The sequence below is a fragment of the Barbus barbus genome (assembly GCF_936440315.1).
Source record: "Barbus barbus genome assembly, chromosome: 17".
In the NCBI taxonomy this organism is placed as follows: Eukaryota; Metazoa; Chordata; class Actinopteri; order Cypriniformes; family Cyprinidae; genus Barbus; species Barbus barbus.
In genome coordinates, this window is record NC_136745.1 from 8,657,178 (window position 1) to 8,674,548 (window position 17,371).

Sequence of the window (17,371 nt, forward strand, 5' to 3'; positions counted from 1 at the left end):
ATGACTATAATGCAATTTAAGAGTATCAACAGATTGAAGTCAAATACAAATGTACCAAAAAATGTACCAAAAAAAGCGACTCTTAATCTACAAATGTGAAAAATCACAAGCAATTTGTCACAGAGTAAGTATCATTCACCCAGCAAGCCATCCATCCATTTATTCATTCATATAGGAGGATGACGGGCAAAGTTACTGATTTCTGATCAGCCCAGACACCCGTCAGAGTAACCAGTGAATGTTTATTGGTTGACATAATAAATTACGCAGCTACACAAGGAACACAAGGGCTTATGGTATTTTATATGCTGTATATAAAATTAAAAACACACGACATGTGTAGGCTATATATAATTATTGTTTGCGTATTACAGCACACTTCTGCTATTGCCATTAAACTGCCATATATTCATACATCACGGTTGCACGGTCTTGTATTTGGCATTGAAATGAATGAAGTATTTATTTTGTGGTTAGTTGTAGGATGCTTTGCTTTAAAGCGAATCCAGTTTGATGTATGCATTGGCAGATGGATTCTAATGTTTCCTATTACTGAAACTCTTTATTATCTTCTATATACGCATTTAGACTCAAGGTGTCAGTGTTATACAAGAAACCTTTTGAAATGCAGTCCCTCCCCCTTGAGACGTCACACAGTTGTTCCTTTCCACCAAAAGCGCAATTCGGTGTTGTTGAAACTGGCTACCTTGCTGTCTGCGTGAATCACGGTGAATTGTTTGGAATAAAAATTTTTTTGAACGTTTTATGGCATCTCGGAGAATTCGCTCATGAAGAAATCACAAGGGGGACAATAATTTGTTTTCTGATAAGCGTTTGAATCATAATGGGACACGAAGGACAAAAGCGCAGATGGGAGTGCTGGCGGATCGCTTTGTGTTTCTCCTTTCTGCTGTGCTTCGAAGAGCATGTTTCAGCTCAGATAAGATACACTATTCCAGAGGAGGTAAAAGTTGGAACCGTCGTTGGAAATGTTGCGAGGGATTTGAGCCTAGATGTCGGTGCTTTGACGGACAGGCGGTTCCGTATTGTATCTGGATCCAATGACGATTTTTTTCAGGTAAATCAGAACGGCGTCTTGCACGTTCATAAGAAAATCGACCGAGAGGCACTGTGTGATAGTTATAGCGCATGTGTCATAAATCTGAAGATTGTTGTAGAAAATCCTCTTGAAATACATTATATTGCAGTGGAAGTGACCGATGTAAATGACAATTCGCCAAGTTTTAGTGAACGTGAGAAACGATTGGAGATTTCAGAATCGACTGCTCGGGGAACGCGTTTTCAGCTTAAGGCCGCCCGTGATCCGGATGCAGGGGTAAATTCTGTTCGTATATACAAATTAACCCAAAATGAACACTTTGATTTAGAAATCAGAGATCAGGGAGAAGACAAACTTCCATTTTTAGTTTTACAAAAATCACTTGACCGCGAGATCAGTGACGAATATAATTTAGTTTTAACTGCTGTAGATGGTGGTAATCCTCAAAGATCAGGGACACTAAATATTACAATTAACGTCCTGGACATAAATGACAATAGACCTGTTTTTAGCCAAGATATGTATTCTACAACTTTAAAAGAAAATATACAAATTGGAACACTGGTAATTCAGGTTCAAGCAAGTGATGCAGATTATGGTTCAAATGGAGAGGTCACTTACGCGTTTGGCAGCGATCAGAACCCAAAGGTGTATGAAATATTTAGTTTGGATAAACTGACTGGTGATATTCGTGTGAAAGGCGATGTAGATTTTGAGGACAAATCTATTTACAAACTCGATGTTCAAGCATCTGATAAAGGTCAGCCCCCTATGACAACAGACTGCAGAGTTGTTGTAAAAATATTCGACACAAACGATAATAGACCAGAGATTGAAGTGACGTCACTGTCGAAAATGGTGCCTGAAGACTCCAAGCCTGGTACTGTAATCTCACTCATTAGTGTTACTGATAGAGACACTGGTGTGAACGGAAAAGTTGTGTGCGCTCTCTCAGAAAATGCTCCATTTGAATTAAAACAATCAGTTCAGGAAAACATGTACTCGTTAGTGACTAAAGGGAACCTGGACCGTGAAACTGTATCACATTATGACATCACAATTACAGCGAGCGACTTGGGTCAGCCTCCACTGTCCTCATATAAAACTCTGAGCGTCCAGGTGTCAGATGTTAATGATAACCCGCCTGAATTTAGCCTAAATCCAATCGAATTTTATATGATTGAAAACAACGCTGCAGGCGCGCCCATTCTCACGCTGAGTGCTTTTGACAAAGACCTAAATGAAAACTCTATGGTTTCATATCAGATTATTAAAGGAAATGGGACACAAAGTGACATGACATCTTTTATAAATATGAATTCTGAGACAGGCGCACTTTATGCACTTAAAAGCTTCGACTTTGAATCTGTTAAAAAGTTCCAGTTCCATGTTCTCGCCACAGACTCTGGAGCTCCGTCTCTGAGCAGTAACGTGACAGTGAACGTGTTTATTCTGGATCAGAACGACAATGTTCCAGTGATCTTATATCCAGTCAGCGCTAACGGTTCTGCTGATGGTGTGGAAGAGATTCCCCGTAATGTGAACGCTGGTCATTTGGTGACTAAAGTCAGAGCCTATGACGCAGATATAGGATACAACGGCTGGTTATTATTTTCACTGCAGGAAGTTAGTGACCACAGTCTCTTTGGTTTGGACCGCTATACAGGTCAGATAAGGACCCTTCGCTCATTCACAGAAACAGACGAGGCCCAGCATAAACTGCTCATACTGGTCAAAGACAATGGGAACGTTTCTCTCTCAGCAACAGCGACTGTGATTGTCAAAGTTGTGGAGCCCAAAGAGGCTTTTGCAGCTTCTGATGTGAAAAACACAGTAAAAGATGAGGAGGAAAACAACGTGACATTTTATTTGATGATCACTTTGGGCTCGGTTTCAGTGCTTTTTGTCATCAGCATCATCGTGTTGATTGTAATGCAGTGCTCTAAATCGACAGACTATTCGTCCAAGTATTTACAGGATACAAATTACGACGGGACAATGTGTCACAGCATCCAGTACAGATCTGGAGACAAACGGTACATGTTAGTTGGACCCAGAATGAGTATCGGCTCTACTATAGTCCCGGGCAGTAATGGAAACACTCTAGTGATCCCAGATCGCAGGAGGAGAGATTCTGGAGAGGTAAGAATTGCTTATTATTTTTGCACTGTTTGATTTGAATTTGTCTTTTGTATATGGCGCTGTTTGGGCTGGTTTTAAGGTAGATTTGAGACAGGTATTGTGTTTTGCTGTGTGAATTTATGTAGATGAATAAACTGTTTTCTCTTCTAATCATCAATGTGGTAGTAAGAAAATTAAAATGATCTTGTTGGATTCAGTATAGGACTCTGTGACACAGCAAACATTAGATATTATTATATATGTTAATTGGACCCAGGATAACTATTGGAAATATTTACGAGGTGGCGATTTCTTTACATGAAATGGTTGAATTTGATACACGATGTAGAGGTGCTGGAGAGCTAATCTATTTTTTTAATTATTTTTTTTAAATGACTTTATATAAGCCTTTGTAAGATCTGCCCTGTTTATTTACCGCCTCTCTGCGAAATTCATGCGTGAGGCTCAGGTGACAAATGTCATGAATTCGCTCTTATGGGGAAAAATGCATTACATTATACGGTATCATCATCATTTGCCTAATTTGTTCTAATAGAAAAATAGTTATTTACGGCTTAGGACCGCGTATTTCTTGAACTATTTACGGCTCAGGACTGTGCATTTCTTTAACTAATCTATTTTGCTCACCATTTTAAACTGTATGGAAAAAAAACGTATCAAACATTTTTCTTATTATCCTACTATTAGGTGACCAAATAAATTAGTTCATGAATTCATAGCAGCACAGAGACATGTTGTATACAAAAATGTTAATAAAATGTATTTTTTATTTAGAATTAGTAATAATACGAGTTGTTTGCCAGCTACTTACTTGCGCAGAAATATTTCAGTGGTACTGAAATTTGTTGTGACATTTTGGATTGTAAGGTTTTAGGGTTTATGGTTATCAGGCTGCATATTTTGAAGCTAAACAGCAAACATGCATATGTGCTATATATTAATGTTTATTTAATACAGTCATTTCTGCCATATGGGTCGAAATTGCTCTCTGTATTCTGTATCTTAAGTGCAGAGAATTATATTTAAAATCTTGACATGTTGTAGTGGACCTCATGGTGTCAGTATTACACAAGAAAACGTTTTTTTGGGGCAGGTTTCTGGTTTGCATCATGCTAACCCAGGCTTGAGCGCACTGACTGCTTATTCAGTCGGAGCATATACATACAAGAGATTAGTTCCGTAATTTTTGAGCAAAGGATATTCTTATATTCGTCACCGAATCACTTGAATAAATTCATGCAGTAACTGTGAGGATAATCAGTTTACACTTGCTCCTCAGACGACGGCTTTCAGCATGGATGCTGGAGAACAAAGGCGCAGATGGGAATACTGGTGGATTTCTCTGTTTTTCTACTTGCAGTGCTACGGACAGCAGGTTTCAGGACAGATAAGATACACTGTTCCAGAGGAGGTGAAAGAAGGATATGTTGTGGGAAATATTGCAAAGGATTTGGGTCTTGATGTCAGTACTTTGGTGGACAGACGTTTTCGTATTGTTTCTGGGTCAAAAGACGGCATTTTTCAGGTAAATCAGAACAATGGCATCTTGTATGTGGAAAAGCATATCGACAGAGAGGCGCTGTGCGACGAAAATGTTGCTTGTTTTATAAGTCTGAAAACTGTTGTTGAAAATCCTCTTGAAATTCATTATGTTGAAGTAGGAATTGTCGATGTAAATGACCATGCACCCAATTTTGCTTATAAAGACGTCCTGTTAGAAATAGCAGAATCAACCCTACCGGGGGAGGACTTTCAATTGCAGGAAGCAAAGGACCCTGATTCAGGCATAAATTCTGTTCGTTTTTATAAACTGAGCCAAACGGAGTATTTTGAACTTGAGCTTCGCGAAAATGGGGGAGAGAAAAAGGTCCCCGTCTTGAAATTGCGTAAAATGCTTGACAGGGAGCATCAGTTCACTCACAGTCTAATACTGACTGCTGTTGACGGTGGGAATCCACCACGATCAGGGAGTATCGTTATTAACGTCACGGTGCTCGATGACAATGATAACAGGCCGAAATTCAGTCAAGAGCTTTATTCCGTCACATTACCAGAAAACGCTCATGTTGGTACTCTTGTCATTAAATTGAATGCCACTGATTTAGATGAAGGTCAGAATGGAGAAATTGTTTATTCATTCGTGAAGAATATCGAAAAACATGTTTATGACACCTTTGATTTGGACAAGACTGGAGAGATTAGGGTGAAGGGCGATTTGGATTTTGAGAAAAATAATGTTTATAGAGTCGGTGTTATGGCGTCAGATAAAGGCCAACCACCGAAGACAAGCAACTGTCGAATTATTATTAAAGTTGTTGACCAAAATGATAATGGACCAGACATAGAAGTTACCTCACTGTCTGATGTAGTTCCCGAAGATTCAAAACCAGGAACGGTCATTTCACTTGTTAGTATTACTGATAAAGACTCGGGCGTCAATGGCAAAGTTGTTTGCAGAATATCTGACCATGTTCCTTTTGAACTGAAGCCATCATTTAAAGAAAATATGTACTCTCTTGTGACGAATGCAAAATTAGATCGAGAACTTGTGTTTCAATATGATGTCACAATAACAGCCACAGATCTTGGTCAGCCCCCTCTTTCCTCAGTCAAAACACTGAAAGTGCAGATATCAGACGTGAACGATAACGCCCCAGAATTTCCTCACAATCCGTTAGAGCTTTATTTGATGGAAAATAACCCACCGGGAGCCTCCATATACTCTGTTAGCGCCTTCGATAAAGACCAAAATGAAAACGCTGCTATAACCTATCAAATAATCAGGGAAGATGGAGTAAAAAGTCATATGTCGTCTTTCCTCAATGTAAATTCAGACAACGGACATATACATGCACTGAAAAGCTTCGACTTTGAATCTGTTAAAAAGTTCCAGTTCCATGTTCTCGCCTCAGACTCTGGAGCTCCGTCTCTGAGCAGTAACGTGACAGTGAACGTGTTTATTCTGGATCAGAACGACAATGTTCCAGTGATCTTATATCCAGTCAGCGCTAACGGTTCTGCTGAGGGTGTGGAAGAGATTCCCCGTAATGTGAACGCAGGTCATTTGGTGACTAAAGTCAGAGCCTATGACGCAGATATAGGATACAACGGCTGGTTATTATTTTCACTGCAGGAAGTTAGTGACCACAGTCTCTTTGGTTTGGACCGCTATACAGGACAGATAAGGACCCTTCGCTCATTCACAGAAACAGACGAGGCCCAGCATAAACTGGTCATACTGGTCAAAGACAATGGGAACGTTTCTCTCTCAGCAACAGCGACTGTGATTGTCAAAGTTGTGGAGCCCAAAGAGGCTTTTGCAGCTTCTGATGTGAAAAACGCAGTAAAAGATGAGGAGGAAAACAACGTGACATTTTATTTGATGATCACTTTGGGCTCGGTTTCAGTGCTTTTTGTCATCAGCATCATCGTGTTGATTGTAATGCAGTGCTCTAAATCGACAGACTATTCGTCCAAGTATTTACAGGATACAAATTACGACGGGACAATGTGTCACAGCATCCAGTACAGATCTGGAGACAAACGGTACATGTTAGTTGGACCCAGAATGAGTATCGGCTCTACTATAGTCCCGGGCAGTAATGGAAATACTCTAGTGATCCCAGATCGCAGGAGGAGAGATTCTAGAGAGGTAAGATGCATCTTCAATAATACTAGTTATTTTTATAAGTTTGCACATGTGTGTATTCCAGGGTTCTTCAACTCGGCTCCTGGAGGGCTGGAGTCCTGTAGAGTTAGTTCCAACTCTAATCAAACACACCTGATCAATGTAATCAAAATATTTAGGACTATTTAAAAATGATGACCAGGTGTTGGATAAGGGTTGGAAGTGAACTATGCAGATCACTGGCCCTCCAGGACCGGAGTTGACCAGCCCTTGTGTATGCTTTTCGAGGAGCTGTCCTTGGTACTGAAATGAACGCGAAGTAAAAGTTAAATGCAGTCTTCTAATAATAAGCGACCCATTCGGTCACTTCTAAAACCAGAAGGTATTACAATACATGACACTGACTAAAGTGGATGAAGACTGAGAATCTAGTGATCCCAGATCGCAGGAGGAGAGGTTCTGGGGAGGTAAGAAACACGGTTTTATTCTTTTTCCACTTGTTCATTAGCATTTGTCATTTGCATATGACGTTTTTGACGTTCTTCTTCTCCCTTACTCTTGTAATCATTTCATGTTTTTTTTTTTTTTGGCTTGGCTGTTTTCATTGTTTATTAAATATTAGGCTGATGTCGAGGTTGATTTGAGAGTCTATAGCACTTATTGTGCCATTTTGCTTGTGGAGATCGCTTATTGCTCTTTCAATCTTACCTTATATAAATACAAATAAGAGTTTAGTTCCTTAATATTCGAACAAAAGACGTTCTCAAAATTTTCCCCAGTCATTTTAATAGATTTATGCCTTGTGTAATGGAATTGTTGCTTATTTGATATGTCTGACTGTTATTGAGAATTCATATAAAATATTTTTTTTCTGATAAATATGTGGCGCTAGAAATCTTTTCCAGGTTAAGACATTAAGCAAGAAAGAGAGGATCTTTATTAGGCCTACAGCATGAATTATTTGATTTATAAATTGAGCGAAACCGACTATTTTGAACTTGATCTTTGCCATTTTTTGTTTATTCTTACCTTATCCTTACTGTTATTTTTTAATGTATTATTACATGTATTATTTTTCTGCTTTCATCTATTCCGGGAATATTAATTTGAGAAGTTCCGTGATTAAATATGTTTTCGAAATAAAATAAGAAAATACGTGTTTATTTGTTATTTCAGCCAGAGCGGTTTTCTTATCTGTGACATTCTTAACAAACCTCATGGTGTCATTGTTGTACAGGGAGAGCATCTATTCACCCTGCCCCCAAATCTAGCTTGCAATAGACATTTTGTTCAACGCGAAGGGAGGCTGATTTTTGTTTGAAGACGGCCAAAGACAGAACTGCGTAACGGTGGATATTTGTAACCTTTTCGCGCATCACCTTTGTTTGTTCGTTTAAGATGAGTATACATGCATAATCTGACCAGGTAGTGGCATTAACTTCTGGATTTCTCTGTCGTTCGCAATGGATGCTGCAGGACAAAGGCGCAAAGGGGAGTACTGGAAGACGGTTTTCTGTTTTCTTCTGTGCTTTGGGCAGCAGCTTTCAGCTCAGATAAGATACTCTGTTCCAGAGGAGGTAAAAGAGGGATCTGTTGTTGGAAATATCGCCAAGGATTTGGGACTTGATGTCAGTACTTTGATGGACAGACGGTTCCGTATAGTGTCTGGATCAGATGAAGCGCTTTTCATGGTAAATCAAAACAATGGCGTTTTATATGTCCAAAGAAAAATCGACAGAGAGGCGCTATGTGATAGTATTGAACCATGCTTGATTAACTTAAAAATAGTGGTGGAAAATCCACTTGAGCTTCATTATGTTGTAGTCGATATAACTGATGTAAATGACCACTCCCCTACATTTACAGAAAAAGAAAAGCAATTAGAAATATCCGAAAACACTCTGCAAGGAACGCGTTTTCAGCTGCAAGTCGCGCGTGACCCTGATAGTGGATCGAATTCTGTGCGCTTGTATAAACTGAGTCAAAACGAGCATTTTGATTTAGAAATAAGAGACAGGGGAGAAGATAAACTGCCTTTTCTGGTTTTACAAAAGCCCCTTGACCGTGAGCACAAAGCTGAACACAATTTAATATTAACAGCAATAGATGGTGGCAATCCGCGAAGATCAGGAACATTAAACATAACAGTAATTGTTCTTGACGTAAATGACAACCGTCCTTTGTTTAGTCAAGATGTTTATTCTTCAACTCTGCACGAAAATGTGCAAATTGGAACTTTAGTAATGAAAGTTATGGCAAGTGATTCTGATTACGGTCCAAATGGTAAAGTGTCTTACACTTTTGGAGGGGACAACAACGAAAACATATTTCATATCTTTGACCTTAATAGATTGACTGGGGAAATCCGTGTTATAGGAGAGGTAGACTTTGAAAAGAACAGTATTTATAAGCTGGATATACAGGCAACTGACAATGGACAGCCGCCTTTGAACACTGACTGTAGAGTAATTATAAAGATACTTGATTTAAATGATAATAAACCGATCATTGAAGTGACGTCACTATCGAAGATCGTGCCTGAAGACTCCAAGCCTGGTACTGTAATCTCACTCATTAGTGTTACTGATAGAGACACTGGTGTGAACGGAAAAGTTGTGTGCGCTCTCTCAGAAAATGCTCCATTTGAATTAAAACAATCAGTTCAGGAAAACATGTACTCGTTAGTGACTAAAGGGAACCTGGACCGTGAAACTGTATCACATTATGACATCACAATTACAGCAAGCGACTTGGGTCAGCCTCCACTGTCCTCATATAAAACTTTAAGTGTGCAGGTGTCAGATGTTAATGATAACCCGCCTGAATTTAGCCTAAATCCAATTGAATTTTATATGATTGAAAACAACGCTGCAGGCGCGCCCATTCTCACGCTGAGTGCTTTTGACAAAGACTTAAATGAAAACTCTGTGATTTCATATCATATTATTAAAGGAAATGGGACACAAAGTGACATGACATCTTTTATAAATATTAATTCCGAAACAGGCGTAATTAGTGCTCTCAAAAGTTTTGATTTTGAAATAGTTAAAAAGTTCCAGTTCCATGTTCTCGCCTCAGACTCTGGAGCTCCGTCTCTGAGCAGTAACGTGACAGTGAACGTGTTTATTCTGGATCAGAACGACAATGTTCCAGTGATCTTATATCCAGTCAGCGCTAACGGTTCTGCTGAGGGTGTGGAAGAGATTCCCCGTAATGTGAACGCAGGTCATTTGGTGACTAAAGTCAGAGCCTATGACGCAGATATAGGATACAACGGCTGGTTATTATTTTCACTGCAGGAAGTTAGTGACCACAGTCTCTTTGGTTTGGACCGCTATACAGGACAGATAAGGACCCTTCGCTCATTCACAGAAACAGACGAGGCCCAGCATAAGCTGCTCATACTGGTCAAAGACAATGGGAACGTTTCTCTCTCAGCAACAGCGACTGTGATTGTCAAAGTTGTGGAGCCCAAAGAGGCTTTTGCAGCTTCTGATGTGAAAAACACAGTAAAAGATGAGGAGGAAAACAACGTGACATTTTATTTGATGATCACTTTGGGCTCGGTTTCAGTGCTTTTTGTCATCAGCATCATCGTGTTGATTGTAATGCAGTGCTCTAAATCGACAGACTATTCGTCCAAGTATTTACAGGATACAAATTACGACGGGACAATGTGTCACAGCATCCAGTACAGATCTGGAGACAAACGGTACATGTTAGTTGGACCCAGAATGAGTATCGGCTCTACTATAGTCCCGGGCAGTAATGGAAACACTCTAGTGATACCAGATCGCAGGAGGAGATGTTCTGGAGAGGTAAGGTTGGCTGATAAAATCTAATTGCAGTATTTGATTTGGATTCATCATTTATATCTGAATGTATATGATTTTATTTTTGGGCTTGCTGTTTTTTATTTGTTTTTTGTTTTTTAAGATTTTGTTGTCTTTTCATGTTTTAATTTGTTTTAACATGGCTGTTCATTGTTCTAATTTCGAGATCTAAAAGTTTAGGCTGTTTTTTGTTGCGCGCGTTATGGTGGATTTAAGTGTTAAACATATCCAATACAGAGATAATACGCATCATCTCTGTGGTCGAGCAGAACTGTTTTCTATTGTATTCATTGTTGGAAAATATAAAAATTAGATTATTCTCTCAGACTTTCTCTATATGACAACCTGAACGAAGTACATATCTATATTTTTTGAAAAGAGATGGCTTCGTTTGTAAAACAATCATTTCTACATTAACTGCCTTGCAGTGACAATGAAAAAATAATGTATTTTCTTGATATCGGTGTTTTTGTCAAACAAATCCACTCCACATGGTGTCAGTGTTACTCTAGGACACTGTTCTGTTGCACCAGGCGTCATCTTTAATGAGAAACACAACACTGTTTTGTGCAGAGAAGCGGAGCAGTGTAGCCGTGCGTTTGAAGCAGTGGTGACTGATAATTTCATCGCACATCCTTTTTCGATCATGCACCTGATATCAGAGATTACAATAGGAAAAGACAGTGTTTCACGAGAAGAGCATCTGTAATCTGAAGTTATTCAAATATCTTTATTTGCGATGGATGTCGGAGGACAAAGGCGCAGACTGCCGTGCTGGTGGATTACTCTTTCTTTGCTGTTGTGCGTCGGGAATCTGGTTGGTGCTCAAGTAAAATACAATGTCCCAGAGGAAGGGAAAGAAGGATATGTTATTGGAAATATTGCAAAGGATTTAAGCCTTGATGTCAGTAATTTGGCACACCGTCGGTTTCGTATTGTTTCTGGACCTGATGACGCGCTTTTCCAGGTAAATCAGAACAATGGGGAACTGTATGTTAATAAACGAATCGACAGGGAGAAGCTGTGTGATGGAAACGCTGTTTGTACGATAAGTTTGAAATGCGTTATTGAAAACCCGCTAGAGGTGCATTACATAGAAATTGAAATTGCAGATGTAAACGATAATCCACCCATTTTCCCGAGATCTGAGCAGCAATTTGAAATAGCCGAGCATACGCTTTTGGGAACACGTTTCCAAGTACAAACTGCCAGAGATCCTGATCTGGGAATGAACACGGTTCGACAATATAAATTAAGTCAGAATGAGTTGTTTGATATCGACGTTCGGGAAAGACATGACACAAAAATACCATTTTTAGTTCTAAAGAAAGCGCTGGACAGAGAAAGACAAAGCAAACATAGACTAACACTGACAGCAACAGATGGTGGAAATCCAGCGAAATCAGCGACTCTGAACATCTCTGTTATTGTTTTGGATATTAATGATAATCGTCCTGTCTTCAGCCGAGATTCATATTCCGCAACAATCCTGGAAAATGCAGCACCGGGCACTGTCGTAATTAAAATAAACGCAAGTGATTTAGATGATGGCATGAACGGTGAAATCGAGTTCTCGTTAGGCGAAAATTTAGACGGAAAAATACACGACCTGTTTACGCTTGACAAGAACACGGGTGAATTACAAGTTAAAGGGAAAATAGACTTCGAGGAAACGGACGTCTTTAAATTAGATGTACAGGCATCTGATAAAGGCCAGCCTCCCCTGATGGCTGAAGCAGAACTTAGCATTAAAGTCACAGATGTTAATGATAACTCTCCTGAGATTGAGATAACATCTCTTTCTAGTGTTATATCTGAAAATGCGAATCCTGGAACTGCCATAGCCTTAATCAGCGTTTCAGACAAGGACTCCGGTGTCAATGGAAGAGTAATTTGTACATTACTTGAAAATATGCCATTTGAGCTGAAATCATCATTTAAAGAGAATATTTATTCATTAGTGACAAAGGGGCGTTTAGATAGAGAATTTACATCAAGGTATGAAATTACTGTAACAGCCACTGATTTAGGAAAGCCACCATTGTCTTCTTTTAAAATGTTAAATATACAGGTCTCTGATGTAAATGATAACGCCCCAGAGTTTCCCCAGAATTCATTTGAGCTTTATTTATCTGAAAACAATGTCCCTGGTGCTTCTATATTCTCTGTTAATGCCTTTGACAGAGACTTGAACGAAAATGCTGCAGTAGCATATAACCTAAATCAAGGTGATTTGACATCTTTTCTAAACATCAATTCAGAAACGGGGATTATTTATGCGCTGAAGAGTTTTGATTTTGAAACCACCAAAACTTTTCAGTTCCATGTTCTCGCCACAGACTCTGGAGCTCCGTCTCTGAGCAGTAACGTGACAGTGAACGTGTTTATTCTGGATCAGAACGACAATGTTCCAGTGATCTTATATCCAGTCAGCGCTAACGGTTCTGCTGAGGGTGTGGAAGAGATTCCCCGTAATGTGAACGCAGGTCATTTGGTGACTAAAGTCAGAGCCTATGACGCAGATATAGGATACAACGGCTGGTTATTATTTTCACTGCAGGAAGTTAGTGACCACAGTCTCTTTGCTTTGGACCGCTATACAGGACAGATAAGGACCCTTCGCTCATTCACAGAAACAGACGAGGCCCAGCATAAACTGCTCATACTGGTCAAAGACAATGGGAACGTTTCTCTCTCAGCAACAGCGACTGTGATTGTCAAAGTTGTTGAGCCCAAAGAGGCTTTTGCAGCTTCTGATGTGAAAAACACAGTAAAAGATGAGGAGGAAAACAACGTGACATTTTATTTGATGATCACTTTGGGCTCGGTTTCAGTGCTTTTTGTCATCAGCATCATCGTGTTGATTGTAATGCAGTGCTCTAAATCGACAGACTATTCGTCCAAGTATTTACAGGATACAAATTACGACGGGACAATGTGTCACAGCATCCAGTACAGATCTGGAGACAAACGGTACATGTTAGTTGGACCCAGAATGAGTATCGGCTCTACTATAGTCCCGGGCAGTAATGGAAACACTCTAGTGATCCCAGATCGCAGGAGGAGATGTTCTGGAGAGGTAAGGATAATTTTAATATAATTTTACTTAGGTTTTCGTAAGGATTTTATTCGGTATTTATGTAATGTCAATTATAATATTAATATTATTAATATTTAATGCAATTTGCACAACTTTTCCTAAAATTGACTTTAAGATGTTGCTTACTCTTAGGTAGCCTACATTTTAATCTTTTATTTCAAATAATAAACTGTATTTTATATTATTTTAAACAAGTCCTGGTGTCCAAAATCACACTCTATGTGTTGCATAGTTTTTGTGAATAATGTATTATTATTAATATTATTATTATTATTATCATTATTATTTTTTTGTTAAGACAAGAGCTGTCTGTTGCTTCTTTTTTGAAGCAACTTGAACTGTGCCAATAATTTTTTTGCCGATTATTATTATTATTATTATTATTTGTTCAATTCCCATCATAAAACACATAATAAGACATTTTTAAGGTTCTGCAAATTGAAAGACACTATAAACGCTAACGCTGGAGGTGACTTGAAAGGTCCAATGCTCCACTCGGTGTCAGTGTTGCTCTAATTTTGATTTTCAAGTTTTAAGTCCAGCCCAGGATCATGACGCGCAGACGTGTTTTGTCCTCCTTATCCTGGATGGTACGATCCGAAAAGGCGTTTAAGTATGCGATATATGCATATTTTCAGTTAAATTTTATTGCATTATGCAGATAAATTATATGTTATACTGTTGTTTGTAATCGCCGAGGATATATTTCTGGCAGTCTCACAGTAATCGTTCCATCATGGAAGCCGGAGGACAAAGGCGCAAATGGGAGTGTTGGTGGATTGCTTTGTGTTTCTCCTTGCTTCTGTGCTTTGGACGGCATGTTTCAGCGCAGATAAAATATTTTATTCCAGAAGAATTGAAAGAAGGATCCGTTGTAGGACATATTGCTAAGGATCTTGGCCTTGATGTCAGCACTTTAGTAAACAGGAGATTTCGTATCGTCTCTGGATCAAAGGACCCTCTTTTTGAGGTAAATCAAAACAATGGCGTCTTATATGTCCATAAGAAAATTGACAGAGAGGAGTTGTGTGATGGAAATGACGCATGCTTGATTAATCTGAAAATGGTGGCCGAAGATCCTTTAGAAATGCATTATGTTGGAGTGGAGGTAACTGATGTTAATGACAATTCACCCACATTTACAGAAGAGGAGCAGCATTTTGAGATTGCTGAACACACACCAACAGGGACACGTTTCCAAATACAGGCACCACGAGATGCTGATACGACCGTGAATAATGTTCGGTCGTATAAACTGAGTAATAGTGAGCATTTTGAAGTTGAGACTAAGGACAGACATGATGAAAAAATTCCGCTTTTAGTTTTAAAGAAAGCGCTTGACCGCGAAAACATCGCAGAACATAGATTAATACTAACTGCAATCGACGGTGGACATCCACCACGGTCAGGGAATCTGGACATAATTGTTACTGTTCTTGATGTTAATGATAACCGTCCTGTGTTCAGTCAAGATTCATATTCTGTAACGGTAAAAGAAAATGCTGCAATCGGTACGGTTTTGATAAAACTTAATGCAACTGACTTGGACGAAGGTTTAAATGGTGCTGTAGAATACGCCTTTGGAAGAAACCTGAAACGTAAAGTGCAAAATCTTTTTACACTCGATAGTGCAACAGGAGAGATTCAGATTAAATATGAATTGGACTTTGAGGAAACAGAAGTGTACAAGTTAGACGTGCAAGCATCCGATAAAGGCCAACCACCCTTAGCAGCAGAATCCGTCGTTATTATTAAAGTAACAGATATAAATGATAACGCCCCTGAAATAGACCTCACGTCTCTTTCCAATATAGTGTCGGAGGATTCTAAACCTGGGACTGTAATTTCGTTGATTAGTATCAGTGACAAAGACTCTGGTATAAATGGAAAGATAGTACCAAGTGTTTCTGATAATGTTCCTTTTGAGCTGAAACCATCAGTTCAAGAGAATATTTATTCTCTTGTAACGAAGGGAAAATTAGATCGAGAACTCGTGTCCCATTATTACATAACAATAACAGTCACTGATTTAGGGCAGCCTCCGTTATCCTCCTTTAAGTCTCTGAGCGTTCAGGTATCAGATGTTAACGACAACAGTCCTGAATTTTCTAAAGATCCGCTTGAATTATATTTAGTAGAAAATAATGCACCTGGTGCCCCCATAATGTCTGTGAGCGCATTCGATAAAGATTTAAATGAAAATGCAATGATTACTTACTATATTATTAGAAAGGACGCTGCACAAAATGATATAGCGACTTTCTTGAACATTAACTCTGAAACGGGAGTCATTTATGCCTTAAACCGCTTTGACTTTGAATTAATTAGAAAGTTTCAGTTCCAAGTTCTTGCACAGGATTCAGGAACTCCACCACTTAGCAGTAACGTGACAGTGAACGTGTTTATTCTGGATCAGAACGACAATGTTCCAGTGATCTTATATCCAGTCAGCGCTAACGGTTCTGCTGAGGGTGTGGAAGAGATTCCCCGTAATGTGAACGCAGGTCATTTGGTGACTAAAGTCAGAGCCTATGACGCAGATATAGGATACAACGGCTGGTTATTATTTTCACTGCAGGAAGTTAGTGACCACACTCTCTTTGGTTTGGACCGCTATACAGGACAGATAAGGACCCTTCGCTCATTCACAGAAACAGACGAGGCCCAGCATAAACTGCTCATACTGGTCAAAGACAATGGGAACGTTTCTCTCTCAGCAACAGCGACTGTGATTGTCAAAGTTGTGGAGCCCAAAGAGGCTTTTGCAGCTTCTGATGTGAAAAACACAGTAAAAGATGAGGAGGAAAACAACGTGACATTTTATTTGATGATCACTTTGGGCTCGGTTTCAGTGCTTTTTGTCATCAGCATCATCGTGTTGATTGTAATGCAGTGCTCTAAATCGACAGACTATTCGTCAAAGTATTTACAGGATACAAATTACGACGGGACAATGTGTCACAGCATCCAGTACAGATCTGGAGACAAACGGTACATGTTAGTTGGACCCAGAATGAGTATCGGCTCTACTATAGTCCCGGGCAGTAATGGAAACACTCTAGTGATCCCAGATCGCAGGAGGAGATGTTCTGGGGAGGTAAGAATGTTGATTTTTTTCTTTGTGTGTAATTAATAACTCCGTCAGCTTCACATACAGACTACAAAATATGTTTCTCATAAAACTGATGAGCTAATTGCAAGTTAATGATTACTGACGGTTGTTTGCTTTACAAGAAGTACAATGTGCATGCTTTACCAGATGTCTAAAGTTTGCTGCTGTTCCAAGTAATGACAGCGTAACGGGAGCTGTCCACTGCGCTGATGCTGAAATTAGTTGCGGTTCTCCACTATATTTATAGTGAATTAAAGACGGCTTTATTGTGCTTTCACACACGTCTGCACGAGTTGTTTTGCGTGATATTTATGCACTTTATGAAATGAAGTAGCATGTAGGTATAGTGGGCCACATAATGCAATTTATTACGTGGTTTTCTACATTATATGTGCTTAATGAAAAGCTTTTGAGAATTTGTCTTCCAGTAGAGCACGCGATGTCACTGTTGCTTTAGTGTTTTTGTAGCAGATTAAGTCCTGCCCTTGACGATGAC

General features: G+C 39.3%; 4 protein-coding genes across 5 annotated transcripts in view; all 4 read left to right on the forward strand.

The window, feature by feature from the left end:
• LOC306883675 (protocadherin alpha-C2-like) overlaps positions 1-17,371 on the forward strand; it is a gene marked incomplete at its 5' end in the record, with an annotated part of 145,195 nt that overhangs the window by 3,013 nt on the left and 124,811 nt on the right. The window contains one exon of one of the 2 annotated variants that reach the window (XM_079439055.1): positions 8,294-10,648. The exons of the other annotated variant lie outside the window; for it this stretch is intronic. Coding sequence (XP_079295181.1) covers positions 8,294-10,648 — 2,355 coding nt within the window. Of the gene's footprint in view, positions 1-8,293; positions 10,649-17,371 lie in introns of those variants that run through there. 2 annotated transcript variants of the gene reach the window in all.
• Positions 845-3,235, forward strand: LOC306883169 (protocadherin gamma-C3-like; the record flags this gene model as incomplete). The annotated part of the gene is made up of 1 exon (XM_079438291.1): positions 845-3,235. The coding sequence occupies one exon, from the start codon at positions 845-847 to the stop codon at positions 3,233-3,235; it is 2,391 nt and encodes a 796-aa protein (XP_079294417.1).
• On the forward strand, positions 4,497-7,019 carry LOC306883170 (protocadherin alpha-8-like; the record flags this gene model as incomplete). Its single annotated transcript, XM_079438292.1, has 1 exon — positions 4,497-7,019. One exon carries the CDS (start codon positions 4,497-4,499, stop codon positions 7,017-7,019), a length of 2,523 nt encoding a protein of 840 aa, XP_079294418.1.
• Positions 11,403-17,364, forward strand: LOC306883171 (protocadherin alpha-2-like; the record flags this gene model as incomplete). Its single annotated transcript, XM_079438293.1, has 3 exons — positions 11,403-13,742; positions 16,696-16,860; positions 17,344-17,364. 3 exons carry the CDS (start codon positions 11,403-11,405, stop codon positions 17,362-17,364), a joined length of 2,526 nt encoding a protein of 841 aa, XP_079294419.1.